Source organism: Brienomyrus brachyistius, chromosome 21 (assembly GCF_023856365.1).
Source record: "Brienomyrus brachyistius isolate T26 chromosome 21, BBRACH_0.4, whole genome shotgun sequence".
Classification (NCBI taxonomy): Eukaryota; Metazoa; Chordata; class Actinopteri; order Osteoglossiformes; family Mormyridae; genus Brienomyrus; species Brienomyrus brachyistius.
Genome location: NC_064553.1, coordinates 16,929,984 through 16,957,897, shown reverse-complemented (window position 1 = coordinate 16,957,897; position 27,914 = coordinate 16,929,984). Strand labels below are relative to the sequence as shown.

General features: G+C 53.0%; 2 protein-coding genes across 4 annotated transcripts; one reads left to right on the top strand and one right to left on the bottom strand.

Annotated features, from left to right (window-relative positions):
• Positions 1 to 85: 85 nt before the first annotated feature.
• prrc2c (proline-rich coiled-coil 2C) lies at positions 86 to 20,488 on the top strand. Of its 3 annotated transcripts, XM_048989811.1 has the most exons (34): positions 86 to 461; positions 2,880 to 3,050; positions 4,833 to 5,010; positions 5,208 to 5,320; positions 5,529 to 5,654; positions 5,737 to 6,002; positions 6,086 to 6,168; positions 6,431 to 6,558; positions 6,648 to 6,732; positions 6,812 to 6,983; positions 7,069 to 7,579; positions 7,666 to 7,820; positions 7,909 to 8,152; positions 8,351 to 8,552; positions 8,744 to 11,140; positions 13,234 to 13,388; positions 13,474 to 13,628; positions 13,846 to 14,128; positions 14,297 to 14,382; positions 14,460 to 14,654; positions 14,745 to 14,996; positions 15,222 to 15,314; positions 15,433 to 15,534; positions 15,614 to 15,800; positions 15,882 to 16,082; positions 16,300 to 16,421; positions 16,513 to 16,655; positions 16,750 to 16,984; positions 17,212 to 17,313; positions 17,539 to 17,745; positions 17,885 to 17,988; positions 18,289 to 18,415; positions 18,512 to 18,736; positions 18,970 to 20,488. In XM_048989811.1, exons 2-34 carry the CDS (start codon positions 2,936 to 2,938, stop codon positions 19,231 to 19,233), a joined length of 8,013 nt encoding a protein of 2,670 aa, XP_048845768.1. In that variant the 5' UTR covers positions 86 to 461; positions 2,880 to 2,935; the 3' UTR covers positions 19,234 to 20,488. The 3 variants fall into 3 exon arrangements, with proteins under 3 accessions (XP_048845768.1, XP_048845767.1, XP_048845766.1); XM_048989810.1 differs by having other exon boundaries at positions 15,614 to 16,082; positions 17,566 to 17,745; XM_048989809.1 differs by having other exon boundaries at positions 15,614 to 16,082.
• Positions 20,489 to 20,937: 449 nt separating this feature from the next.
• Positions 20,938 to 25,166, bottom strand: LOC125716963 (myocilin-like). The gene is made up of 4 exons (XM_048989849.1): positions 24,389 to 25,166; positions 22,610 to 22,675; positions 22,360 to 22,464; positions 20,938 to 22,256 (listed from the first exon to the last, which is right to left on the bottom strand). Exons 1-4 carry the CDS (start codon positions 24,801 to 24,803, stop codon positions 21,466 to 21,468), a joined length of 1,377 nt encoding a protein of 458 aa, XP_048845806.1. The 5' UTR covers positions 24,804 to 25,166; the 3' UTR covers positions 20,938 to 21,465.
• Between the last annotated feature and the right edge of the window lie 2,748 nt (positions 25,167 to 27,914).

Sequence of the window (27,914 nt, the reverse complement as noted above, 5' to 3'; positions counted from 1 at the left end):
TGGTCAGTCGGCGCTGGTAACAGACGCCGCAGCTGCCGTCCTTACGCGATGACGTCAGGCCGTATCGGATTGGCCGGCTGCCATCTTTGATCGCGCGACAGGCCGCGGCGCGAGCGGGGCCTCATTCGACTCCAACCGCTCCCGTCTCTCGGGAGAGCGTGTTTGAGAAAAAAAAAAAATATATATATATATACATATTATAATAAAAAGGATAAATAAGAACGGGGCAAAGGAGCGGAAAAATAAAAAGGAGGTGCATTGAACCGAGAGAAAACGGGAAGAGGATCGAGCACCGACAGAGGTACCCGCTGTCCCACACTCACACGGGACCCCGTAAAGGAAGCGAGGACAGCGGACGGACCGACCGACCGACAGGGCCCAGGCGAGCGAGCTACACTGACTGGAAAGGGACGGGCCAGACGCCTGCTCGGCGAGAAAAGGAGACGGACCGGCGGAGGCGGGTAGGAGTCTCGGCTGTGGACGCATGGGCAGAATGGATGAGGGGAGAACCGGCTGCGGACTGACCGGCGGTTCCAGAAAAGCAACATCCGTTGCTTGGGCTAGCGGGTCGGGGGGTACGCCGCTAACCGGTTAGCTGGTTACCGCTAGCGACGGACACGCCACGGCCCGTTATCACCATCACCTCCAAGGTGTACGGCACGGAGGATAGAGGGCCGTGCCGGGCCGTGTGGTGGAAGAGGCCGCGGTCGTCGGGGACGCCGTCGCATCATCCGACTAGCTGCTTGCCCCTGGTCGGCGTTGGTTTACTGTTCCACCTAGCCTATATTTATTAAAGTGAGACCTGGAATTAGCCGCGTTTTACCCTCTTTCTCCCGGGAGCATTGGTGCATCAGTGATGATCCCGGTTCCTGTCTCTTAGTTAATCGGCTGCCTTTGTACCACGCTAGCCGTACCCCCTCACATGCCGCCAACATCTATTTTTTGAACTAGTTGTTTTTTAGGGGTAGCTTGTGTTTCGGGTGGTCCGGGACGTCACGGTTCAGTGCACGTTTCTATCCGTCTATCAGCCGTTTGTCTTTTGTGATCAGCCGGCCCTGGAAATACGGCCGAGTGGCTGCTTGTTTTAATTAATTCAACCCCCATCCATTTTCCGTAGTCTAAAGGGTTATTCTAAATCTGTTTTTAATTTTTGGGATATTTGGGATGTCTTGAGGACTCCTGCGGGTTGAGGAGGAGTAGAGTTGTTCTGGAGGTTGGGAAATCGCTACACGGAATCGATTGAACTCGTCATACTGACCCAGTCGCTTGTAAACGAAAGTAAAACCTGTGTGTTGAGTCCCGGAGAGCTGCGGAACGTATTAAATGATCGTTCCGAAAATACTAACCCAAGGGGCTTTAAGATGATGTAAATTCGTGTGGTCTGGGATTTTTTTATGAGTCGCAATGATGTCTAGGTTAGATAATAATAATATGACAAAAATAAAATTTGAATTTTGATTTTTTGAATTAATGGAAAAATACAGGGTCTAAAAATGTTTATTTCCGGCTTAGTTTCATTACAGACCAGTTACAATTCTAAGTAAGTGCAAAATGTACAAACACGGGGCTATAAAACGATAAAGGCAAATGCAGGCCAGAAACTACTGCGTAGTTTATATGATTATCGGTTTAGGTTGCAAGAACCTTTTTCGATGTGAAATCGTGGCAGATAATGCAGACAGTGTTAAGTTTACCATAAAATTCTAGCATGGTTTCCAGAATAAAAGATGGGACTGTTCGGGTCCGAAGATGGATTGCACAGGTCTAACGGGCCAAAATAAGTTTAGGGTGCAGAGGTCGACATGGTAGAATTGGAAGGATGACCAATTCAGTGAACCGAAATGACTGGACTGGGTGTCTAGAGAACAGGTCTGATCACAGTCAGAATGTCTGAAGGCACTCAGCCTTCTTGTTGGTCAGACTTGGGTATTGCACTGCCACACTGGAATGGCTGATGGGTCACAGTCAGTATGATGAAGGTCTTTCTAGGATGGAGAGTGCAGGCCTGGTCCCTGGGGATAGACCAGCAATCAGATGGGTAGCAGGCCTTTGTTCCACTCTCATCACCTGGGGATCTTGGCTGCTTGGGTGGTCAATTTCATCTGGGAGCATCTCTGGTGTTGTCTTGCTTTGCCCCTTATCACCTGCAGTGCCCCCCCCCCCCATGACAAACGGCTCAATCAATACCGTTGGCTGCTTCTGGTGTGCTCATATTTCCAAACTGCAGTGGGGGACATCTACACGTTAGCCTACAGATCACAGCGAGAGTGTTTCTAAGATTCACTGATGAATTGCTCTTTTATGCTTTGTGTGTGTCATGGGATTATGGGCAAGCACGACCCAGCTTCAGGCTTGGGATGATACGCCCTGGCTCACATGGGGGGAGGGTGCCCTGTGGATGAATTGCATGAGTACCAGGATGCTTGGTTCTGTGCGGCAGAGCTCGCATTTTAAAACAGAGCTCTGCAGTTGCGGTCCGTTGACATGCTGGCTGTGCCCCTTTTGACATTGCATTATCAATTACAATGATGCTTTGCAGGTGGCCTGCAGCTTTTCCAAACAGACCTCCACTGCCTAAGCCACCTGTAGTTGTCTCCTTTTCAAGTATCTTGACGTTTATTGAAACATTTTTAGAATGCAAAAGTGAAGGGCAAGCTTACTTCTGGTACCCTTAACACTGTTAATTAGTACCAAAAGCTGCGGATTACTATGCAAAGTTAAACTGATGCTTACGTCGATTTGAATGTAGAGAAGTGACAACTTGTGTGAATCCAGGTGGTGTGGAGACTCTCTTCTGATTCCTTCGGGTGGATGAACTGTTGAGTTATTTGTGAAATGACGCCTTTGCCTGACTTCTGTTTCTTTCAATCTCCTGGCAGGAGGCTGGTTCTGAGGGCTGCGGCCAAGGGAACAGACTCAATGAGTTTCCAGCGAAATGTCAGAGAAGTCAGGGCAAAACACCAAGGCAAAGGATGGCAAGACCAAGTATGCAACCCTTAGCCTTTTTAACACCTACAAGGGCAAGTCTTTGGAGACCCAGAAAACAGCAGGTAAGGAGAAACAAAATGTCAATTTGCCCCCCAGTCAGACTGTAAATATTATCATGTAACACTTATTCTTCAGCCAGGGCCGACTCTGGCATGGAACCTCAAAGCTCGGCATCCTCGTTCTGTTTCGTTTCCGAAAAGGGTGAAAAGTGAGCCGTGGAGATCAAGCTGAAAACTGTTTATGGGTTGGCCAATGATGTATTGCCAGACTGCTAACATTTTCTATTCAGGGTCCATGGAGACCGGATAGCTTATATGATGTTGCAGTACAGTACTATGATTGCTGAATATCTACATAGGTTACAATCTGTCACACTCTCTTCCCTTGTATTTCATGGACCATCTGAGGGTGACATGTTCTTATGAAGTTGTCGCTGTGCTCATTGGTTGAAATGAGAAAATGGGCTATTGGACCCATTGCTTCTTGTGAATAGGGTGTCTGGAACCACTGTCGATTTGCTGAGGGTCACATGGGTACATACTTTTTGGAGCTTATATAAGTGATACGGTTGATGAATGAACTTGGATGATAATGGCACAGGGTTTCTGTCTGTTGTTAAGGCTCACCTGAACATACAGAGGCCTGTCTGTCATCAGATCGAATTGGTTTAGATTTTAACCAGAATGAAATGAGCCATTATTCCTCTGAAGGAAATCGTAGGACAGCACATTACAGAACTATCTAACTAGAGACGGTACATAGTACCACATACAACCAATGTATAAAATTAAAAGATTATAAATAAATCGGTGGGTGATTATGGTGATAAGTATGGTAAATATTGCATTTGAAATATATACCTATTGATTAAAAATAAGTGGCATTGTACATATTATGGCATCTGTCCTAATTGGTTTATCTGTTGTACAGTCTCATGGCCATCAGAAGGAATCATGTCCTCATGTTTTCTGTTGTTTTTTGTACCCGGCTGAAAGTGCTCTTTTTTTCAACCAAAATGTGGGGTGGGTGAGCAGAATCATGCATGATAGACCAAAATCTGGAAAGCTTGTTCAGCCTCTTAGTGTCCGCTACCTTCACACTGCTGTCCCAGCACATGACAGCATAGGGCAGGGGGGCCCAACTCCAGTCCTGGAGGGCCAGAGTCCTGCACATTTTTGGGTTTCCCCTCATTTAAAACACCTGATTAAACTATTTGTACTAATTACCACACAGCTCTTGAGCTGAATCATTCATGGTGGAACAGGGAAACAACTAAGCTACACAGGGCTCCGGCCCCCCAGGACAGGAGTTGGGCACCCCTGGCATAGGAGGAGGCACTGGCTACCTCTGACTTGTAGAAAATTCGCAGTGTTGTTCTGCAGACTATAAAGGTGCTGAGCCTCTGTTGGAAATGCAGTCTGCCCTGATTCTTCATGTAGTTGTAGGTGGTTCCTGCCACACCAGTCAAAGTCATCATCTGGGGTGTTAGAGTAAATTTATCTAGAAAATGCAACTTGGTTAATTTCTTAAGCATTCAGAAGTCTGTTGTTTTTTTTTAGATGAAAGTAAAAGCACACTAACTTTTGAATAATTTAATTTTTAAGTGGGGTCAGGCAGGAGTTTAAAAATTGATACAGTTGAGAGCAAGCTGAATAGGGGGCCAGCTCCAGCTTGGGCTCACAAACAGGAAGCTCATTTGCATTTTTAAGTCTGGGTGGCTCTTTACCAACATGAGCCATCTCCTCCTTTAACTGTTTTCCTGCCTATTGATTGGCTATGGAAATGCCGTCTGTATGCAGTGTGACCAGGTGCCACGTTTGTCCAACATGCCTCTGATTTCGCAGTCGCTGCCAGACATGGGCTCCAGAGTCTGGGCAAAGTTGCTGCCAGCCGGCGCATGCCCCCCCCAGCCAACTTGCCCAGCCTGAAGGCCGAGAACAAAGGCAACGACCCCAACGTGAACATCGTACCCAGGGACGGCAGCGGCTGGGCGTCCCGGCAAGACCAACCCTGTGACGAGCGGTAAAGATGGGCTGCCTCGCGACAGTGTTACCGGTGTAACTGCTCTGGGGGTGCTTTATGAGGGGAGGGGACAAAAATTATTTTAGAGATTAATTTTTATCAACTAACCCCCCCCCCCCCCCCACCTTCGAGTATTTTGTGCATTGTGAGCGTTTTGTCAATTTGAAATGTTCTCTATTCCCTGTATCATGCACCAGGCAACAGGAAACACCACCCCCTCAACCCAAACAAGGGACTTCTCAGCCTTCAGAGGCAACTGTCAGCACCAGCCGTTCCTGGGCAGCCAACAAACAACCTGGGCAAGTAGAAGGTAGGTGACCTTTGACCTCTCCGCTCTCATTATTGTATTTGGTGCCCCCTCCTGGCCAGGTTATCAGCATATTTTGGCAACAGTTGGGTTGCTAAGTGGCTACTTCAGTGGCTGCTAAGCTTCCATTCCACTTTATGTACTTTTGAGTTGTATAGAAACAATCTTTACTGTCGTTCAAAAGATGTGACGGTACCGTTGTTTTTTTCAGGGCCAGCCCGAGTCAACAGCCATTTCCAGCAGGAGTTTCCCAGCCTGCAGGCAGCCGGCGAGTCTAACAAACCAGGGGAGTCAGAGGAGGAGCCCTATGGACCGGGCCCTAGCCTGAGGCCACAGAGTAAGTGGTCAATGGGTCAGAGGCAGAGCCGGCACTGCAGCTGAGCCATGGCTCACCAGCCTGTGCTACCATGTCTCTGCAGATGTTGGCAGCTGGCGCGAGGGTGGGGGCCGCAATCTGAACACGGCGCCAAGCCCCTCAGAGATGGATAGCAAGGTGTCCGAGGAGGAGGGCGGTCGCAGCACGCCTTCCCCCACCGCAGGGACCACTGAGCCTCGCAAGGATAAGAAGGAGGCCCGGGAGAGGCTGCCCCCCTGCGCTCAGCCCAAGCTGAATGGGGGACAGCCTGGCCAGGCGGGGGCTCCTTCCCAGTTCCATCCCCCTTTCAGCGGCATGATGCCACCTTATGTGAGTATTGTCAACTGGAGCATAGTGCTCTGTCTTCAGGCAACTTGTTCCCATTTGAACTCATTTCGACCCTCCCCTCGCAGATGTTTCACGCTTACCCCAGGATGTCATATAACCTTCCTCCAAGCAGCCTCAGACCCACCATGTCACAGCAGGATGGAGCCAAGTGAGTACATTTAGCTACAGTGCGTTGCACGAGTTAAGGTTTCTCGTGAATCAAAACAGGCCCCAGGGTTTCCTTGACGTTTCTGATGGCAGTGGGTGCTTCTCAGAGGGCGGAGTTCCCCTTTTGTTTCATGTCATGTCAAGCGATTAGTTAAATTTCATTAAACTAGCCTTTTAAACTGCTTGGCACTCATTTGTTGCCACTGCTGCCCTGTGGCGAGTTTGCTATAATGGCGATGCCCTCCTTCCCCCTGTGCCCCCAGAGGCCCGCGGGCTGCCGGTCGGCCCTCCCAGGCCTGGCCTCAGGACCCCGACCGGCCCTCAATCATCAGTGCCACAGAGCTGAAGGAGCTTGACAACCTGGACACGGAGGCCGACGAGGGCTGGGCTGGTACGAGTGGCTGTGGGGGAGACGTGTAGGGCTTGCTGGCGGGATGTTGGCGACGCTGGGCCCTGTTCACAGTCGCCTCTTTTCCCCAGGTGCCCAGATGGAGGTTGACTACACGGAGAAGCTCAATTTCAGTGACGACGAGGAGAATCAGACAGGAAAGGACAAGGCAGACTGGTGAGTGTGTGGAAGGCTGATGGCTGCGGCAGCTGCCAACGTGGCTGTGTGGTTAACTGACCGGCGCCACTCCATGCAGGGACTGGATGGGTAAAGTGGAGCGAGCTCGTCAGCGCAGCACCGAAGCCCCAGAGTGCCCTGAGGACCGAGCGGTGGGCAAAGGATCATGGGTCGATGGCGGAGATCCCCGAGCCGTGTCTCCTGGAGGTAGACAGCAGGCTGGCAAGATGGCGCAGCAGCAGGAGTACCAGGTAGGAAGGCCATGCTGGTTCGCTATGCCTCCTCACAGTGGGCAGGGGGGGTCCCAGGGCTGAACCGGGTTTGACCTCCTCCTAGGCTCAGTCAGGCCGCGCCGTGGCAGGTGGCGCCCCCCGGCAGGGAAAACAGCAGCAGGTGGCGGCTGAAGAGGACTCTGAGGTATGGAGGCAGCGGCGTAAGAAGCAGTCAGAGGTATCAGAGGCAGTGGAGCGGGCGCGGCGGAGGCGCGAGGAGGAAGAGCGTCGAGAGGAGGAGCAGCGGCTGGCCGCCTGCGCCGAGAAGCTGAAGCGACTCAATGAGAAGCTCCGCCCTGCTGAAAGTCAGTCCTCGCCCCCTGTTGGCTCGTCGCGAGAGGATAGTGGCGGGATGGTAGCAGATGTGCCCTCAGTGGGGGTGACCCCAGCTGCCCCAATTCATCCACTGGAGGAGGACCCCACCTGCGGGGAGGAGGCGCAGTTTTCGCCCCAGCAGCCTGACCCTCCGGAAGGGGCAGTCTGCAGCCCCGACCTAGGGGCAGAGCCCGACAGGCAGGACAGCGCAGCGGAGCCGGTGTCCACAGGAGATGGGGGCAGCCTGGAGGAGAGGCGGGGTAAAAAGCATCGCCACACCATGACCCGAGTATGTGGTGCCCTCCTACATCTTGCTAAGCAATGGGGTGGTATTTTGCCTGTCCAGGTGAGGAGACCGCAGCACCTGTCTTATACGAGGACACCCCGGCACTCGCTCCCGAGGCAGAAGGCGAATCAGGGGCTGCCCTACGCCCCTCGCTCACCTCTGGATACTCCAAGCAGTTTCAGAAATCGTTGCCCCCTCGCTTCCTCCGACAGCAGGTATGGCACCTCCCTCAGCACACCCCTTATGGAGTTCTCTCCCTTCATTGTGACGAACATACTGATATGTGTATTAAACTGCTCTCAGGAACAGATGAAGCAGCAGCAGTGGCAGCAGCAGCAACAGCAACAGCAGCAGGGAGGCGCCGTCTCCCCCTCTGGGGCCCCGGTCCCGTCCCCGCATCACCGGCCACTTTATCAGCCCCTGGGGCCACACCCTCAGCACTTAGCCTCCATGGGCTTCGACCCGCGTTGGCTCATGATGCAGTCCTACATGGACCCCCGCCTCATGTCAGGTCGCCCTCCCTTGGACATGACGGCCATGCTGCCAGGTGCGTGGAGCATTGTTGTCCGGCGTTCTTCCCCCACCTTGCGTATGTACTCTGATTAGCTCGGGTCGCATATCAGTCCCTGGGGAGTATCCATATGTCAGTTAACTGATGTCAGAAGTCCGTCATGTGACGTTGTGTTTGAGCACCTTAAAGAGATGTTCCCAGCACGTTCTTGTTGTCCCCCCCCACCCACCCCAGGGAGAATGCCCCCCAAACAGGTGGTCCGCAGAGAGCCCGCGGACAGCGCCACTTCAGGGTCGGACTCCTTCGAGCACAGCCAGCGCCCTGCGAGGGAGCATGGCCTGCCCAATGAGCCACGTGTGGTGTGGGGCTCAGACACCTATGAGCCTCTGCCTTCTGTCACGCCCCCCAAAAAGCAGGATGGGACCAAAGAATCCAGGTAGCGATGAGATCTGATCAGCTGCTGGAATCAGGGCCTTCCTCTCTGCTTTTGGCCTTGCGGATTGTAGGAGACGGAGATGGGCATTTTGTGTGTGTCGATAAGCTCTGTGATATTGTACATGAAAGGCTGTTGATGTCTGATATATCCAGATGTTGCTGATGTTTCCGCTTTACTGCTTCCCCCTCCAGGCTGGACTCGGGAGTAGATCTGGAGAGAGGGCTGCCCGCTGCTTACGGCCTGGAGCACAGTCAACTGGAGGCCAGAAGCAAGAGCGACTTCTTCCCATCGGAGGCCATGTCCGGCTTTCCCCAAGTGGACGTTGCAGGGCTCTTGCTCACCGACCGGAGCCCTGTGGAGTCCGCCTTCGACCTGAAGGAGTCCGGCATCCCGTGTGGCAACGAGGCTGAAGATGTGCCTCAGGCTAGCCTCAAGAGGAGCGTCTCACAGGGCTCTGGTCACTCCCTGAAGCTGGAGGAGCCTCGCTTGGAGGGCGTCTCACTTTCCCAGAAGACACTGGAGCTCTCAGATTCGGGGGAACAGCCAGAGGACAAGCCGTCTAAAGATGGGGCCCCTGGCTCCTCGGGCAGCAGCCGCACCACACCCCCTGTGGAGGCTCAGCACAAACCGGAGAAGCTCCCCCTGCCAGTGTCCGGCAAACCCAAGCCGTCGGAGATGCGCTGGGGTGCCCGGTCTGGACAAGGGCGGCGAGAGGGTCCAGCAAGCGAAAGGCCCGTGAGGCGCTCAGGGCCAATCAAAAAGCCCGTCCTGCGAGACATGAAAGAGGAGAGGGAGCAGCGTAGGGAGAAGGAGGAGCGCAGCGAGCGGGGAGAGCGTGCCAAGAAGGAGGTCCCTGTCGCCAAAGCCCCTGCCTCTGCCGCACCAGAGAGCCAGAAGCAGCCTGGTGAGGCCAAGAGGGATGTGCCAGCACCCACTGAGCAGGAGGAGACGCTGGCTGGGGGGGCAAGCAGAGCCCGTGTCCCCCAGCCTCCAGTGGGGACCCCAGCCCAGGGACCTCGAGAAGAGAAGCTGGACAGGGTGCCGGTGGGAGACAAACCGGCAGAAGCCAAGTTGCCTCCACGCAAAGAGTCCAGCCTCCCTCCCCGGGCATACCGGCGGGAGGAAAGAGAGAGGGAGAGAGAAAGGGAACGGGAGAGAGAGCGAGAGAAGGAGAGAGAGCGTGACAGAGAGCGGGACTGGCCTGCTGACTCCAGCTACAGGGGCCGCGGGCGCGGTGAGTACTATTCTCGCGGTCGAAGTTACCGTGGCAGTTATGGAGGCAGGGCCCGGGGCAGCCGTGGACGCAGTCGAGGAGAATACCCTTACAGGGAGGCCCGCCCTCGGCCCGATCTGCCCCTGGCCACCTCCGGGGGCGTCGGCTTCCGCTGCCGTGAGGAGAGCGAGACTCGCAGCGAGAGCTCAGACTTTGAGGTTCTGCCAAAGCGGCGGCGCCGGCGAGGCTCCGACACGGACTCAGACAGCGAGGCCTGTGACTCGGCCAGTGATACGGGGCCCTCGGACAGGGAGCCCAGTGCCAAGCCCGTCCGGCTCCGCAGGGACCCTGGGGAGGCGCGGCGTGGCTCTAAAGGAGTGTCTGGGCTGGTGGGAGGAGCCTCCGCTGTAGGCTCCACCAGCGCAACCGATAAGGTCTCCTGCAGGGAGGAGGACGGCCGACCCAAACCCGGCTTCCTCCCCAAGGGTGAGCCCATGCGACGCGGTCGTGGTGGGATGTATGGCCGCAGGGGTGGGGCCAGGGAGCGAGGAGCCCCGAGACCTGGTCCCCTGAGAAGGCTGGGACCCAGGGAGGTCTCACAGTGGCCCAACAAGCCAATGGAGACTTTCCACCCAGATGAGGCCGAAGCCTCCCGCAAGGAGAACTCTCCTGCAGACAGGAGGCCACCCAAGTTTGAAAGCAGGAAGTTTGGTGAAGTAGGGGCAGCTGCTCGGGAGAGGCCCCGAAGGCCACGGCCAGCCCGGCCCCCCAGGCAGGACAAGCCACCTCGCTTCCGGAGGCTGAAGGAGCGTGAGGCAGCGGTGAAGGCCGAGGAAGAGGCTCCCACCACTTCCGTCCCTGTTGCTGCTCCTCCATCCGCTCCCAAGTCCTTAGGAGGCTCCTCGCCTGCAGTGGAGGCCTCTTCCTCTGAGCCGGCTCTTGCTGCGGAGGGGCCAGTAGCAGACACAGGGCCCTCTGTCCTTGCTTCTGTGAGTAAGTCCCCGGACCTGTCTAATCAGAACTCCTCAGACCAGGCCAATGAGGAGTGGGAGACGGCGTCGGAGAGCAGTGACTTCAACGAGCGCAGGGAGCGGGACGAGAAGAAGGGAGCACTGGACTCGGGGGCAGCCCCCCCCACCCCCTCAGCCTCCTCTGCACCCGTCCAGGGCTCTGCGGGCCAGGGGAAGGCTGCGGCGGAGGGTGGCGTGACCCCCAAACGCGAGGTATCCGCTGCTGCTAAGAGGAGCTTCTCCAGCCAGCGTCCAGGAGACCGCCAGAACCGGAGGGGGAATGCTGGATCAAAGGCGGGCCGCGGCTATCCGGGAGGCAAGGGTGAGCGGCGTGGAGGAGCCGGGGCCAAAGTGGCACGCCGAGGGTGAGTTCCGGGAAGCTGGCAGCACAGGAATGCCACTGTTTACTGCTGTCTCGTTTCATTCATGCCTGCTTTGTCTGTCTGAGTCACCACAGCCTCCCGCTTCCTGTATGTCAGCAGGATTCCCCTGCCAGTGTGTTTTCACCTTCTGCGTCTGATTTGCTCTTGTGTAGCGCTTCAAAACTTCCACTGAAATGGATGTACATAAATTTGTATTTTTAGTTTCACCCCATACTCCTAAATAGTGATAACAGGTATTTTTCAGTTAAAATGATTTTTTATTGGAATACAGTAAGACCTCGGACACTCGCGATGTTATGTTCCAGAACCCGTCGCGAATAAGGAGGATTCGCGGATGTTTGGTAGTCACAAAAAATGGCAGTATGTACTTATTTCTATAGTTTAAACCGTAAATATGCTCCAGAAACACTTAAATTTAATTTAAGTTAGCTTAATACATTACCTTTACACCAAACATTTTGTTTTTTTTTTTCAGAGTACAGTATTGCGTAACGTATATTAGTCACACTACCACATTTACAGTACATTATACTAATGTTACCCCTACGGCATTGGCTGCCGTTTTCTTTTGCATTCACAGTAAGGTAAAATGAGAAAGGAACGGGACTGTAAGTATATATATACGTAAGGTACAATTTAATGCGTAAAGGGAACGTACTGTACGTATAGGGTACAGGAATTCAATCAATTAAAAACTATGTAAAGACGTACAGAAATAAGTTAAAATACTATTTGTGCCCTACCCACGAAAGAGAACAAAAATTCATACAAACATTAATATTTAATTAAAAAAACAGTAGAATGTTGACTCGCCAATGATGAATATTGATTTAAGATGATGATGGGGCGGCATGGTGGTGCAGTGGTTAGCACTGTTGCCTCGCACCTCTGGGACCCGGGTTCGAGTCTCCGCCTGGGTCACCTGTGTGTGGAGTTTGCATGTTCTCCCCATGTCGGCGTGGGGGTACTCCGGTTTCCCCCCACAGTCCAAAACCATGCTGAGGCTAATTGGAGTTGCTAAATTGCCCATAGGTGTGCATTTGAGAGTGAATGGTGTGAGAGTGTGCCCTACGATGGGCTGGCCACCCATCCTGGGTTGTTCCCTGCCTTGTGCCCATTGCTTCTGGGATAGGCTCTGGACCCCCCGCGACCCAGTAGGATAAGCGGTTTGGAAAATGGATGGATGGATAATGATAATTATGAATTAGCTATGCAGTACGGTGAAAATATGAAAATGTTATGTATTGCCGGGGCAGGGAAGCAGGGACAGGACGCAAGGAATCGGGGAACACAGGGTTTAATCAAAAGGTAAAGACAAGCAGGACAACGACGTTAATGACCGGACTTGGGATAATTAAATGCAGACTTAAATGCACAGGACTAATGACAGCAACTTGAAACAGCTGATCATGCGGGGATTCCACACAACGTAGATGAGGGGGCGTGGCACACAGGAGGATCAGATGAGCAGGTCATGACAGCTCCAAAGGGAATAAACTTTGTGAATGGGATTCGCATCTTGTAAAGGTATGGTACGGTATGTACATAAAAAAGGCACGTTTCCATAAGAAAGCCACGTTTTTAAAGGGATTTTTAAACTGATTTAAATTGTGTGTCTTGAACTTTCTCCCAAAAACACAGTAGAATCTTTCTTACCAATTTTACACTTAAAAGCATGAAAACATAAATAACTACGAAAATTAAACATAAACACTTCTGTTTGAGGATTTCGCAGAAGTTCGGATCCAATTAAATTTTCGCAGATCTGTGAATTCACGAAGGGCTTACTGTAGTATAAAATGGTTGCAGCTGTGATTGAAGTGGTGATCCCAAGGAGGTTTTTCCATTAATGAAGTTCCCAGCAGATCTGTGCCAGCAGGTGGCACTCTGCATGTAGCTCTGGTTAATTCTGACCCTGACCTCCTGGGAGCTCGGTGCCTGTCCTGTCCTGTGTTCTACCTCTCCTTCGTTTGCCTCGCTTGCTCTGCCCCCACCCCCTCGACCCCTGGGGCCTCTGTGCTCAGGCCGCTCGAGCAGCAGGCCCAGGAACTGACTGGTCTTGATCCAACCGGCAGTGCTGCCCAGAACCCGGATGCAGCGCACGGTGCCACGTCTCAGCGAGCGTCTAAGGACCCAGCAGGCCGCCGCAAGGACGATGGCAAGCAGTCTGCCAAGAAGCCGAAGGAGAAGCCCGACGCACTGTCGCAGTTCGACCTGAACAACTACGCCAGTGAGTGTGTCTGTGGTGATGGAGAAGAGCAGGGGAGGCTCCATCTGGCCTCCATCGGGCATAACCTTGAAGTTGGTTTCTGCAGGCGTGGTGATCATCGATGACCACCCTGAGGTCACGACCCTGGAGGACTTGCAGTCTAGCACTAATGACGACGGCTTCACTGAGGTGGTGTCACGCAAGCAACAGAAGCGGCTGCAGGACGAGGAGCGCAGGAAGAAAGAGGAGATGACTGTGCAGGTGAGCCGCCTGCCCTCAGAGTCCATCCCCTCAGAGTCCATCCCCTCAGAGTCCATCCCCTCAGAGTCCATCCCCTCAGAGTCCATCCCCTCAGAGTCCATCCCCTCAGAGTCCATCCCCTCAGAGTCCATCCCCTCAGAGTCCATCCCCTCAGAGTCCATCCCCTCAGTCCTGATGCCCCACCTTGACCTGCTGTCCCTTGTGATGTAACCCTCAGAACTGGAGTAAGAAGGGCTCCGGTGAGAAAGGCCGAGGTGGGGGCTCCAAACTGCCCCCCAGGTTTGCCAAGAAGCAACAGCAGGTCGCCCCTGCTCCTCAGCCCAGCACCCCCTCTGCAGTAGTCCCTGCCCCTCAGCCAGCAGAGGGCACCACTGCCCTCCCCGTGGCCCCTGACAACTCCAGCAAGACACTGCAGGCGGGGCAGGCTAACAGCGCCCTGGGCACGGAACTCTGGGAGAACAAGATGAGCAGCTCAGCTGTGCTCTCCGACATCAAGAAACGTGAGTCTGAGATCTCCCCTTTTAAATATCATGTAACCTGTGTATAGATAAGTGCTAATCAGGTAGTTCTCTGACACCCAGAGCAAGGGTCCTGAAAGGGGTAAACAGTCACATGGGTCATAACGGCTGCATGGTGAAGCCTGACCACCTTTTGTTACTGTGCTGTAGTTGGACCCATCAGCCCGCCCCAGCCCCCCTCAGTCAGTGCCTGGAACAAGCCCCTCACGTCTTTCGCTGGCAGCATCCCGCCTGAGGTGAGTGGCTCTCCACCTGTGCCTACGTGACCCGCTGTGGCCTGAGGACATGATCTGATCAGGTGCCATGGGAACAGGGTGCAAAGCCGGGCACGGAGGGTGCTGCAGATCTTGGCATGGACACCATCCAGTTCGGCGCACCGTCTTCGGCAGGCAGCACGGACAGCGACGTTACCCCTGTCCTCTTGGAGAAGAACTCTGAGAACAAGCTGCCTGAGCCCAAGGAGCAGCAACCAAAGCCGCCTAGGGCTGGACCTATCAAAGCCCAGAAGGTACCCGCCTACCATCTCACCCTCCTGTTGCTCCTCCAGCATGCCGTCCCCCACAGTGACTGATGTGGTCCAACTGCCTCCCCCCCTTAGCTGCCCGAGCTGAGCACCCCAGAGACAAAGGAGTACAAGCCAGGGCCCATCGGCAAGGAGCGATCGCTGAAGAACCGCAAGGCCAAGGACTGCAGGCAGACTGACGCAGAGTCCTTGGACAAGACGGGTCCTGTGGGGCCCCGTGGAGCCGACCCCAGCTCCCCCAGCAAGGATGGCAAGGTCCCTGAACTGGGCGCCGACATCGAGGGCATGATGGCCGTGCCAGCGTCAGAGTACGGAAGCGGTTCCAAGGTAACCACTGGAGGGCTGGGGGTTTGTTTCCTGAGGGCGGTCAGCTTAAGATGCTCTCCGAGATTCAGGTTACAGAACAGGCATCACATTCAGTCATTTGAATGAGTATTCCAAAAGTTTTAAATCAGCTTAACATTATTGTGTGTTTGTTTGGGTCTCATGTTCGCCTCTCGGGTTTTATAGTTCAGGGAGGGTGGTAAGTGAGCCTGTCCTTGATTCCCCCAGGAGTCTGTCATGGATTACACCACCCCATCTTCATCCCTGGCTGACAGCGTCCCCACAGGAAGTGGCAAAATTGAGGAGACCCTGGTAGCTAGTGTGAGTGCCTGCCCCCTCGTCCTTTATCGCATAATGCTGTTCTGTGCCTCTTTAGCCTGTACCTCGGAACTGAGAACCATGGCCCAGTGTTGGAGTGTCTTCTCCTTCTGCCCTGTAGGTGGCGCTGCCCCACCCCCTGCCCCTGCCCCGCCGAGAGGCTCTGCAGCAGAGCTCCAGCCTCACCACTGTCTCCCCAGCCACTGTGGACCTCACCCTCAAGGTACCGCCACCATCTTACCCTCGTGGCCGTGCCCTTGCTGTGGCTAAGGCGTGTCTAAAGCCCCTCCCCTCTCTGGCAGATGGAGTCAGCCCGTAAGGCGTGGGAGAACTCCCCCAGTCTCGGGGAGAAGAGCTCCCCTGTGACGTCCTCGGCCTCCCCCATCACCAGCGGTGGGGGTGGCAACAGCGCCTCCTTCAGCTCCTTCTCCAGCGCCTCCATGCCTCAGATCCCCGTGGCCTCAGTCACGCCAAGCACCTCGCTCTCTGGTGAGGGACCGGCCTGCCTCCCGCCGCGGTCACGTGACCCTCAGCCCCCGGGCCCCCGGGTGACGAGCCTGTCCCTGTCAGGCTCGGGGACCTACACTACATCATCTCTGAGCACCAAGCCCACATCCACCTCGGACCCCCCCAACATCTGCAAGGTGAAGCCTCAGCAGGTTCAGAGCGTGGGTGTCTCCGGTGGCCATTTCTCCCAGCTTGGCTGTGTGCCTCCCCTGCTCCCCCAGCAGCAGCAGACGCCCCAGGTCTTCGTGTCCCAGTCTGCTGCAGGTGGGTCTCTCGTCTTGCACTCCTACAGGCTTGTGCAAGGCTCCTCGTGCCTCCCCGAGATCTGTAAGGAGCTTTGAATCTGTATTTTTTGGAAAGGCAGTGCAAGGTCAGCTATGTAGAGTTTTGAATCTGTATCAGCCCCTTCAACACAAGGAGGCTGCTCTCTCGGGCATCATTCGCGACTTGGCCCTTTGAGACCCTTTGCCTCCCTCACCAGGGTCTGCAGGCCAAATCCCAGCTTTCTACATGGACACAAGTCATCTGTTCAACACGCCGCATCCCCGCCTGGCCCCGCCCTCCCTTGCCCAGCAACAGGCCTTCCAGCCTACACTCTCGCAGGTATGCCCCCCCTCCTCGCCTCTTTGTCCACGCCTCTCGTAGCCCTCCCAAACCCCAGTCCCAATCTCCATCGTGTGGTTTCCCGTTGCAGCCCACGGCCGTGCAGCAGATCCCCATCCCCATCTACGCGCCCCTGCAGGGCCAGCCCCAGCACCAGCCCCAGCTGGGTCTCAGCGCCGGGCCGCCCGTCTCCCAGCCCCAGGACCTCTTTAGCTCTTCACTGCAGCCCTACAGGTCAGCGTCTATTGCGGATCGCTCACCACGAACTAACTCAACTGCTGTTTTGGCATTCAGCTCAGGGTAAAGCTCGGTTCTCTGCCTCTGGCAGGTCGCAGCAGGCTTTCATGCAGAACAGCCTGTCCCAGCCCTCTCCCATGATGCTCTCGGGCACGGCCCTGCACAGCTACCCAGGCATGCAGCCTCCTGAGCTGGGCAAGCCGCAGTCCAGTCTGGCCTTCCAGCAGACCTCCAGCACGCAGCACATCCCCATCCTGTTCGAGCCGCAGCTGAACCAGCCGTCGGGGCTGGGCGGCTCGCAGCTCATCGACACGCATCTTATCCAGGTGCTTTGCGGCGTCGCCCCACCTTCGGTGAACCCAGAAATTCTAGTGAAACTGGAACAGTGATTCACTGAAGGAGCCCAGATGAGATTTCCCTTACTCTATTTCAGCGGAGTAGAAGTCAAACAGTATGTCCTTGGGGCAGTTTCTCCATATGTAGAGGCAACCTGTGAAAACTATCCCAGTGATGATTTCCCTTCCTGACGGTGGCTATTCCCCCTCACTCGCAGGCACGTCAGGGCCTCAGCCAGCACTCCAGTCTCTACTCGGGTCAGCAGCCCAGCCAGAGCAGCTTCTACAGCTCCACACAGCCCAGCTCCGCCCTCCAGCAGGTATGTGCCGGCCGAGGCGAGCCAGGACTGTCCCCAGCGCTCAGTGTAGGAACTGCCTTTAAATGTGTGGACTTCATCTCAGACTGGTTTCCAGTTTGGGGCAGTCTGAACAGGATTACTCCACCCAAGGATGTTATCCCATTGAGCAGTTCAGCGATGGGTGATTGGGGCGCACAGGCCCACCTAGCTTCCTGGCCAGTGACAGGCTGGCATCTTGTCTCCCAGGTGACGGTGCCTCTCCCTGCCTCCCAGCTCTCTGTGCCCAACTTCGGCTCGTCAGGGGGCCAGCCTCTGCTGGCCCTGCCTCAGTCGCTGCCACCCACCCCTCCCCAGGCCCCGGTGCCCAGCCTTGGCCGCCAGCCCCCAGGGAGCCAGCCCTACCGAGGCCTGGTGAGCCAGAGCGCCCACGGCATGATGCAACCCTCCAGCAAGGCGAGTGAGGCTCCTCCCAGGGGTTGGGGGGGTGCTTCAGGATTTAAGGTTTTCAGACTCCTAAACCGCTGTGGGGTTCCCCTGCTTCCTGAAGAGGCCTCTTCGAGGTTGTCGGTGACATCATTCTCTAACTACGCAGGTGTGCGAGATGGATATGAAGCTGTTCGGCGGTGGTATGGAGGTGAAGCCGGGGACGCCCCCTGTCAGCGCCAGGAGCACCACCCCCACCTCCAGCCCCTTCAGGTAGGCGCCTGTGGCATTCATTTGGCCTCTTATCTATTTACTGCGAGTCTATTTGGATGTTTGACGTGTCCTTGGGTCAGCAAGGGAGGGGCTTATTACCATCTACATTGTATGACATCGCCACATTGGTCCATTTTTTTTTCTCATTTTCTAACTCAAGGCTTCCAGCTGTCGAGTCTGGGACAGTCACCGGTTCGAGCCTTGTTCTTTTTGATTTTAAATGTGTGGGTTCTGGGTGTGAGTGAGTAGGCCTGATAATCTGTCTCCGTGTCTGTGATTGGTCACTTCTCCCACCTGCAGGGCAAGCTCCACCAGTCCCAGCAGCCAGTCCAGTAAGATGAACAGCATGCTGTACCAGAAACAGTTCCAGTCACCCACAGCTAGCATCCGCATCCCCCAGCACTTCCCGGGACAGTTCAACCCCCAGGTGAGTCCACTTCCTTACTGGGGGACATGTTGGCACCGTCCACACATCATTCAAATGATGAGCCTGCCAAACATGGATTATCTAACCCCCCCTCAGATGCTGTCCCAGCCCAGCCTGGTGTCTCCGCTAGTCCGACCCCCCCACGGTGGCTCGTTCCCTAGTGGGGTGCAGAGGACTCCCATGGGCCCGCCCATGTCCCCCTCTGTGGGCTCTGGCCTCATGTCCCACCCCAGACCACAACATCCCTCCCGTGGCCCCTCTGGGCCTCCCATGGGCCCCCGGGGAACCCAGGCGGCTCTGAAGGCCGAGCAGGATTTGAAGGTGAGCTGTGACGACACTTCCTGTCATTACATTTCACCCTTGACATCTGACATTTACAGTAGCTGGGTACTGCCCCTCCCCACATTGCTTAATGTGGGTTATCCAGAGCATCTGAATTCCCGGTAGAACCTGGTGAAGGTGTGGAGTGAAACTGCTCTCTGCTCTGGGTGGGGGGGGGGGCGTTCATCTGGTCTACATGTGTGTGTTGACGGACTGCTTTGTGTGACTTTCAGGCTAAGCAGCGTGCTGAGGTGCTCCAGTCCACCCACAAGTTCTTCTCAGAACAGCAGCAGCAGCAGCAACAGTTAAAGGGGCCCATGGGCAAGCCCAGCCGGGGGGATGGGGCCGTGGGCAAGCCCGGCGACCCCTGTGCCCCTAACCACCAGGGTGGTGCTGCAGAGCGTCCCGACACCGACAAGCCTCCTATGTCTGGGGCCAAACCTGTGCGGACCGGCCCCATCAAACCCCAGTCCATCAAGCCCGAGGAGGGCAAGTAGAGAGCTCATCTGTCCCGGGGGCTCTCCCTGATGGGTGGGGGTGGAGACTCGAGCCCCTCACTCATCCACCCGCTGGCATCACTCACAGGGCCGTGGGGGTAAGGTGAGGGCTGCCATGTCCAGACAGGGCAGTCCCATATACCTGCTTCTCATGCTCTCCCCCCACCCTCACCCCACCCCCTGCCCCAGAGGGTCAGTTGCGTGGTCAATTTTTTGTGTGGAGCTGAGTGCCTCTCACCCCGTGGGGGGCAGGAGCGTAAAGAGCCGCATGTTGGCCGAGTGGCGGCAAGATGAAGTGTTTCTGTTTGCTGCTCAAGTCGCTGGGTTTGTTTTTTTTTTTTTTTTTTAAATATCCATATCTAATTAATTTTCCCCCCATATTTTAGATAGAATCAGACATGAATTAGGATGGCAGGTTTTTTTTTTTATTTTGTTTTGTAGTAAAATCAAAACCTAATACGAAAAGGTGTTTTAGCGAGCGCAGGCCAGCCCCTCCCCTGCAGAAACCAGCCTGACCGCAGAGCCAGAATCAAGAGGCTAGCTGCTTTTCTGTTTCTCGCCCACATCCCCCCTGCCCCCCCCCCCCCCGTGAGGAATTGTAATGCAGCTGCTATCGGTCGCGGCCTGTACTGTAAGCCGCCCCCATGACAAGTGTCACCCCCATCCCAGCCTGACGCTGACAATTCGGTTGTGCCCCGATGCCATGATAAACACCCTCTGTCTGCTGGGTGCTGGCTCTCCACTCCCGGCTGATCTCAGATGTGCGCCTGTGTGGGGGTCCGGGATGGGGGCAGGGGTCACACATACACACCACCCCCCCACATATGTGTGTGTATTAGTCTCTCTCCCTTGTGCCCAGGTAGTCGTCCTGGTGTAGACAGTTGAAAACGGTGCAGCCTTTATAGGTGAAATCATCTTTATGTAAAAGGGGGGGGGGGGGGCAGGGGGTGCCGGTTTTGCAGGGGATTAATTTTAATTGAATAAGCACCCTGTGTGGAGGGATGCCAAGGTTCCTGTCCAGAGCTGCTGTTCTCATGTTTAGGCAAAAGGGTGTTTTTTTTTCTCCTGTGTTGTGAAATGACCGGTAGCCTCACCTAGATGCCCCCCCCCCCCCCCAAAACGGTTTCTTAGCCCCCTGTCCCTTTGACCCCTGCCAGAACAAGGTCAGCCTGTACTGCTTGCCACCTTGTAGAGATAGGATGTTGCTCTGGATGGTTGGGGGCAACCCCCCCCCTCCTTTTTTTTCTTTTTTTTTGTCTCACTTGTACAGGGGTTACATCGCTGTATTGAAATATGTACGGTCTTATTTACATTCTTGGTTTGGTTACAGAAACTAATAAAATAATATGCTATAAAAAGTCCTGTGGCAGATGAGTTGTTACCATCCGGTTCTGCGGGGGGGGGCAGAGCACTCCAGTCTCATTTTTGCTTTGTGATGCAGCTGTTTCTTGATCTCGAGAGGATGGACAGGTGAATTCTTCGCCTCTCTTCTAAATACTTGCCCAATAAAGGGTCACAGGAACCCTGGAGCCTTTCGACTGCTGGATGAAACCCACGGGGCCTGAGGGAATTGCACAAGTTGGACACACAGTTGGGGGCTGGGATTGAACCCCAACCCTGCAGCCCTGAGACCACCAGTGATAATGATGTGTATTATGAAATTGGAAAAATGAGGTTCATTATGAAGTTTAAACGAGACAGGGATTATAGGAATAGATTCCCTTTAATGTCAGATTAGATATTTATACAAACATTGACATTTTTTTTAAACAAACGTATTGCTGCACCTCTAGCAGTAAAGCAGCTATGTAAATCTCATTTTTGGTGAGCCAGTAGCTGTCAGTTCTACTATCCCACTCAAAGCCAACCTAAAGAGCAGGGGTGTGTGATGGATGCCTTTTCGTGTCAGGAATCATCGCTGTTAAACCTGCTTCTTTACTTGGTCCTGTTAACCTAAGATCTGCACGGCAGGCAGGGAAGACGATGTCTCAAAGTGTGGAGTGTGGACGGCACTGGTGTCCCAAAAGATGCCTTCTGAAACCAGCTTCCTAGTAGGTTTATCCGTTTGCCTCCTAGTAAGTCATCACTTATTAAAGCTTAAATAGGCCCAGGTGTGGATATTGAAGGTATGAGCCTCAAAGCTTGGTGGATGGGAGTTGATCCCCTCTTGTCTTTTGAAGACTCCTTCTTATGAGAGCTGTGATGATTTAGGTCCTTAGGTCGTTTGTGTTGTCAGATGTCTGGCTTCGCAAGCTGCACATCATAGGAGACCATGTGAAAGTTGTCCCAGGCATAGAGCTTCTTACTGGCATGGTTGTAGTCCACCATGCTGTTGTAGCGGTAGAGGTTGCGGAATGGCACGGAAATGGCCTTTAGCTGCCCAGTGGCCGTGTCAAAGGTGTAGTTGATGGTTGTGTTGGGCGAGCTGTAGCTGGCCAACGTGTACAGGCGTCCACACGCCATGAAGCTATTGGCCACGGTGTTCTTGCGGATGGTGGTCTCCCAGGTCTTCCTTACCTCCAGGGTGTTGGGGTCCAACTGGGACACCACGATGGCTCCCTTGGCTTTGTTAGTGCTGTAGATGGCCCAAAGGCCTTTCTCGTCCACGGCCAGGTCCACGTCTGTGTAGCCCCCCCACGAATATGGGTACTGGCCGTGGAAGCCTGCATGCGGCAGCTCACGACGGGCTGCCACTCTCTCAGAGGCCAGGTCATAGCGGAGCAGGGTGCGGCTCCGGCGACGTTGGTAGTAGAGGGAACCCCGGAACATGGTGGCTCCTGTGCTTTCCACGGGCTCCGGCAGCAGGAGCACCTTGGTGGGGAAGCCACGAACCAGCTGGTCCATGTTCTCGTAGGCGAACAGCTGCCGCACATCAGCCCCAACGGTGTCGATGCGCCATACCATTTCAGGACCGTAATGTCTGCCGGGCTCTGGGTCCCGGAACCACACCCCATACTTCCCATTGATGGTGTCAGCCTTGCGGTGAGTCTCCGGTTCCCTAATTGACATCAGTTCCCCGCACCCTGGAGAGAGAAATATCATGAGGGATCTGATTGCGCGAAACAGCTGTCGTTTTAGGGTTTTTTGTTGTTTCTGCCACTAGGGGGCAGCATCAGACAAACATACCTGTGCTCTCCTGATTAGGCTTCTGATTGAGTCGAGATGCTGGCACCTCTGTCACTTCTGCCTTAAGCTCTTGATAAGCAACTCTTCCCTGCTGCATCATGGAATCTGCAACCAATTGAAAGGAGGACTCGGGTAGTATTGGGCAGCAGGAGTGTTGTACAGCACTGAAACTGAGATGTATCATGGAATGTGGTGGCTGTTGAGGTTCTGGAACCAGTGTGAAGATGCTCAATGTGTTTGTACACCCTACCACTGACTCCGTCTGTCTCACTTGGATTTCCGGGCCTGGACATCAGGTGGGAGAAGATGCTGGACCCTGCAGAGAACAGAAGCGTCAGGTACAAGGAGCAGAGAAATGTCGTCGATGTCAGTCCACTAAGGCTAACGCATGAGCTCTCATTCATGATACATGATTACAACAAGCCTGTGATTACAGACTTGGAGTGAAAATAGTAATTGTCATTTTCGTACTTCGAAACACTCTACACCCAGCTAGAGACTGCGACTCCATGGGGATCATCTCGGCTATGACATCTCCATAGAGAGATTGTATCTGGCTTGCAAGTCCCAGTGTGATTTCCTGTAGAACCGGAATAAGCCACACACATAGCTGAGGGTGGGGTTCTCTGCGCCGTCCCTCAAAACCATTCCCAAAGTAATACTTATCCAAATGCATGCCTGAGTCAGCCAGCCTCTGCAGGGGTTTTAGGCTCCTCCACTTAGAAATTCCTGAGATGGATCAGGAGCAATAATCTGAACGTTAAGTGAAATAGCTAAAAAGACAAGCATTGACTTCACACCTATGCTAGCAGCAGAGCCCACGCTCTAGCACAGTGGTTCTTAAACTCGGTCCTCGGGACACACTGCCCTGCTTGTTTTCCTGCTATCCCTGTCCTACACACAGGTCCCAGCTGTCTTTCAGCTTCTGATTGACTGAACACACCTGATCCAGGTAATCAGCAGTGTGTAGGGCAGGGATAGCTGGAAAACAAGCAGGGCAGTGGGGCCCGAGGACCAAGTTTGAGAACCACTGCTCTAGCATAAGCCTCTGCATCTCAGATGTTTTATTATACCAGCTGCTGCCACACATGTACGAATGTAAGCAGATGTTTTCCATTTGCAGTCAAAGTGTATTAACGAGTTCTAAAAAGATCAGCGATGATAAACAATAGTTTCCATGAACACGATGGGTGGAGGAGAGGCCCAATATAGACTATAGAACACCTGTACCTGACCTGCTTCAGCAAAAATTAGCCCTTTAAGGTGTTAAAGCTGTGACTAAATGGCACTGCATGACTTTTAGTATGAGCTGACCTTCTCTGGAGGGCAACCCTATTCAAGATACCCTCAATGGACTCCACATGTTGACCCCCCTCCCAGTGAATTCCATTCTTCTACCAGGCCATAAAAAATGTGAAAGAGGTCCAGATGGACACAATCACCCCTCCCGAGACTTTAGGAAGGGCCGAGCAGGCATGGTGTGGGATGAGTAGCCAGTTTACGAAACGGTACCCTGCTTCAACTATTGTTTCTGGGTCAGGAACCTGCTTTATGGCACCTGCCTTAGCACAGTCTACATTTATGCTCAGCGTCCATCTTTGTCTTCAGGCTCAGAAACCTGTTGTTCCTTTTAATGAATCACTTTCTTTGGGTTTTTAGTTATTTATTGTACTCTACCAGTTTGGATGCTGCTTTCATTATTTTGTATTTACTACTTGCTGCTATTTCTATCTTTGTGCTTTACTTTTAGTTCATTTAGTATTAGTAATAGCATCAAGCTGCAAACTAAATCTCATTGTACCTGTGCAGTGACAGTTGTGCAGTGACAATAAAGATATTCCATTCTTTTCAGTAATAAATGAAGGCTTCCATTCCACAAACGCATGGGCTAATTTGTAATGTGTAGTTAATGCTCCCAAGTCCCTGTCTCAGGGTACTTTCCAGTCATCAGAGGTCTGGATTTGTACTTTCTGGATCTGAAATTTCCCCCTCTGCTGGTCACAGTGCCCTTGGTTGGTACGGTACTCACCACTGAGGGGTCTCTGGCTTCTGTCCTGCGCGGAGGCCCTGGCAGATGAAGCCGTCTGACACGGTCTGGCCCGCAGGCTCTCAAGCTCCTGCCTCAGCCCACCCAGCTGGCCCTGCAGCTCCTGCACCTGCCTCTCCAGTCGCTCCTTCTCCCTCCGCAGAGGTGCGATCTCCCCACCGCTCTCACCGGCTCCCGTCAGCCTGCCCACCAGCGTCTCCAGCAGGGCCAGCCGTGATTTGACCCCCTCCAACTCAGGCCCCCCAGCGGCAGGGCAGCTGGCCTCCGTGGGGCTCTCCACGGTGAAGCTGTACTGACAGCGCCCCCTCTGGTCATTGCCCCTCCGGAAGGAGGCTCTCTCCTGTCCACGGCTGGATGCGAGCAGGCAGCACAGGCAGGCGACCAGTGGGATCCACATCCTTCACGGTGTCGATCTCTGCTGTCTGGCTTCAGGTGAGTCTTGTTCCTGGTTTTATGCTGAGATACCTCAGGCTTTGATGCTTTTGTCCAGATCTTTATCACTCTGCTGCTTCAGCCTCCTCTGTGATCTCCGCTCTAGTCTCCCTCACACTCCTGTTTGCTTTTCCCTTCTCCGTCCTGGTCAGCCTCTGCAGGCTCCCTGTGAGGTTCTGAGTGCGGCCAGGCTGCGGGACTCTGTATTTATACAGTCTTGCACAAAGGGGGTGGGGGGTTTAGAGAAAGGGCAATACTGTTTCTGTGTAATGGGGCACGGGGGCCAGTGGGATGCAGTGTTCTGGGATTGCCGTGACGACCGGAACATTCCAGGTCATGTTTGAAACTAAGGGGGAAAAAAACTTACGGTAAGTGAGCAAAACACATTGTTTCAATTATGTGCCGTGCTTGTCTATGGAGTCCCTGAATTCCTTATGCACCTATATTTGTGTGACTATGTTGCAGGTGCTTATGTTACTGTAATGCAAGTTATTTGTAATGATATTATGTGATAGCTTCTCTGCACAGTAGTAGCAAATGTATTGTTAATTTTGAAATGATAGGTGCAATTAATGGGTGATTTTAATGAGGCTGTGATTGACGTTTAGCATGATAAACCTATCTGCCTATGGGGAGGGGTTTGAGGGAGGGGTGGGGTATGTGGATTACAGGTTCTGGGAGGAAGGGGATGTCAATCAATGCAAGAAAACCTACCTGATTTGTGAGGAGGGGGTTTCTCTGACTCGCAGTCCCCTCTGCTTGGGTCTCTCTTCCGGATATAAACTCTTGGGTTGGTACGTCTATCCTTGGCTCTACTTTTACTTCTCTCTTATCTACATAATTGAACATCCAGAGGATCAGAACTTCTGATCTGTCAGAATCCGTGTCTCAGCTCCTAGTCCAGGCACTCGTCCGATCTCATGCTTACAACATGCATACAATATCTCCTTACTGACAGTTTACCAGCTTGTGCTGAGAAACACCTACAGATGATTGAAAACGCAGCAGTGTGTCTGGTATTCAAGCGGCCAAAAAGCTTTCATGATGCATGTCTCCTTGTCTCACTACATCGTCTCACACTGAGTTCCTGTCTTTTGTGTTTGATCTATTAACAGAATAGCACTTACATCAAGTTATTTATCAGGACCTACTTTTTCTCACCCTCTACAGTCAACGAGCAGATGCATACTGATGATTCCTCCACCCAGCGAAGGTCTGGCACTTCTCGTTTTTCATGCGTAGTTCCTCAACAGTGGAACCCAGGTATAATTAATGAGCAGAGTCTCTGGTGGCAATATCTCAACTGACCATATCTTATCTTTGTATTCTACCACACCTTGTTTTTCTCTGACTCGGGGGTTTTTCTGAGTAACTTCCTCTAGTTTTTCAGTTGCTTGGTTGGCAGAAGCTGGAGGCTTGATGGGATAGATACCATATGCATCAAAGTCAACAGTCACTTAAATCAACTTGTTCAGTCAGAGGTCATGTTAGTTGATGTGCCCTAGGAATGCAAGTCAGGCTGGCCTGACCCCCCCCACCCGTGCGTCTGCCGTCAGTCCTGTGCTCCATGAGGAAGCGGCCGTATAATAGGACCCCCCTCATTATACTGAATGTGCATGACTCATGTTTAATGGGGGCCCTGGAGCACTTGGCCGAACAGGGGCCACATTTCAGAGACTGGTATGGAGTGGAGGGCGGGACTGGGGGGGAGAAGAAAACAAAGCCATTCATAGGCAAGAAAAGAGCCTCCCACCCCCACCTTACTAACGCTAATGGCTTCTGCATACTGTCCTGGGCTCAGTTGAGAAACACTCCCATGATTTGTTTTGATGATGATTTACCATCAATTTTCCACCGTCTGGCTATTTTTCAAACACTTTACCTTTCACTTAAAGCATTTTTAAAAAGCTTTGTACAAAATTTGAATTGATGTTTTTAAAAATTTGGTCTACACCTACTGATATATTCCTTGTTCCTTCCAGACAAGCTTGCTTGACTGGTTGTGGCTGGTTTTGAGGTGACCTTCTGGGTCCTGCTACTTTGCTGCATCTGAATCCTTTATCAAAGTGTTGCAGTTTTTTGTAATCTTGCATAGGTTTTTTTTGGTCATTGAGATACTGCGAAAAGTTTGTTGTTTTGTTAAGTTTGTTCAAATTATTGCATTTTCCAGAGTTTCTTTCTTTGTTTTGTATTGTACATTTTAGGTAAGGATTTTCCCGCATGGTACATAGACTTCAGGTGGACCAACTACTGTTAACCTCATTAGTTAAGGAATCAAAGGCTTTGCTTTTCCAGCCCATAATTCATGCCAGATTATCTTGCGAGCATAATAACATGAGGAGCTGCGTATGGGACTGTCTGGCTCAATAGTACTGTGGTCCAGTGACACTGTCAAACTTCCTTGCTTGGTCTCTGTGGAGTTTGCTTTTTCCTGTGAGTGTTCTCCAGAACTCTGGGTTTCTCCAGCAAAATACACAAAATGTCCGACAAAATTTACCTTAGTGTGGGTCCCCAATGACTGGTATCCCATTCCTGTTGTGTCCTCTCAGGGTACACTAATTTTATGTGAAATGCATTCTGGGATTGATTGTATGTGTACTACTGAAAAAAAGAATTTTATAAGCGAAAACTTTGATTCAATTTTACTATTGTAATGAAAAATACAGAAATTAAACAAATGTATGCTTATGGCAAATGAAAAGGTCACATGAGAAAGGGGATGTCATGTAAAAAGCTGCAAGGGTTCGTACTCTGTCAAGTCATGGAGAGAGCCTCTTAAAGGATCGTGTTTATTGAGGATGAGAGGTATGTGATTTCCATGACGTATGCATCGTAAATCCGTACCTCTCCCAGTATGCCTAGGGAGGTCCATCTTCTCCCTCCAGGTCTCATGGAAGCAGTTGGATTCTGTGAAAGTCAAAAACAGAAACCCAGATCGAGATGAGAAGACCAGATTGTGAAGAGAAAAATACCACACAGGGTCTAACGGGCCTGGCCATGAAAACAAAGCAATGCAAAGTCGAGGCCAGCGGGCCGGACCTGCACTGAGCAAATCAAAACGGCACGTGGTGTGGAA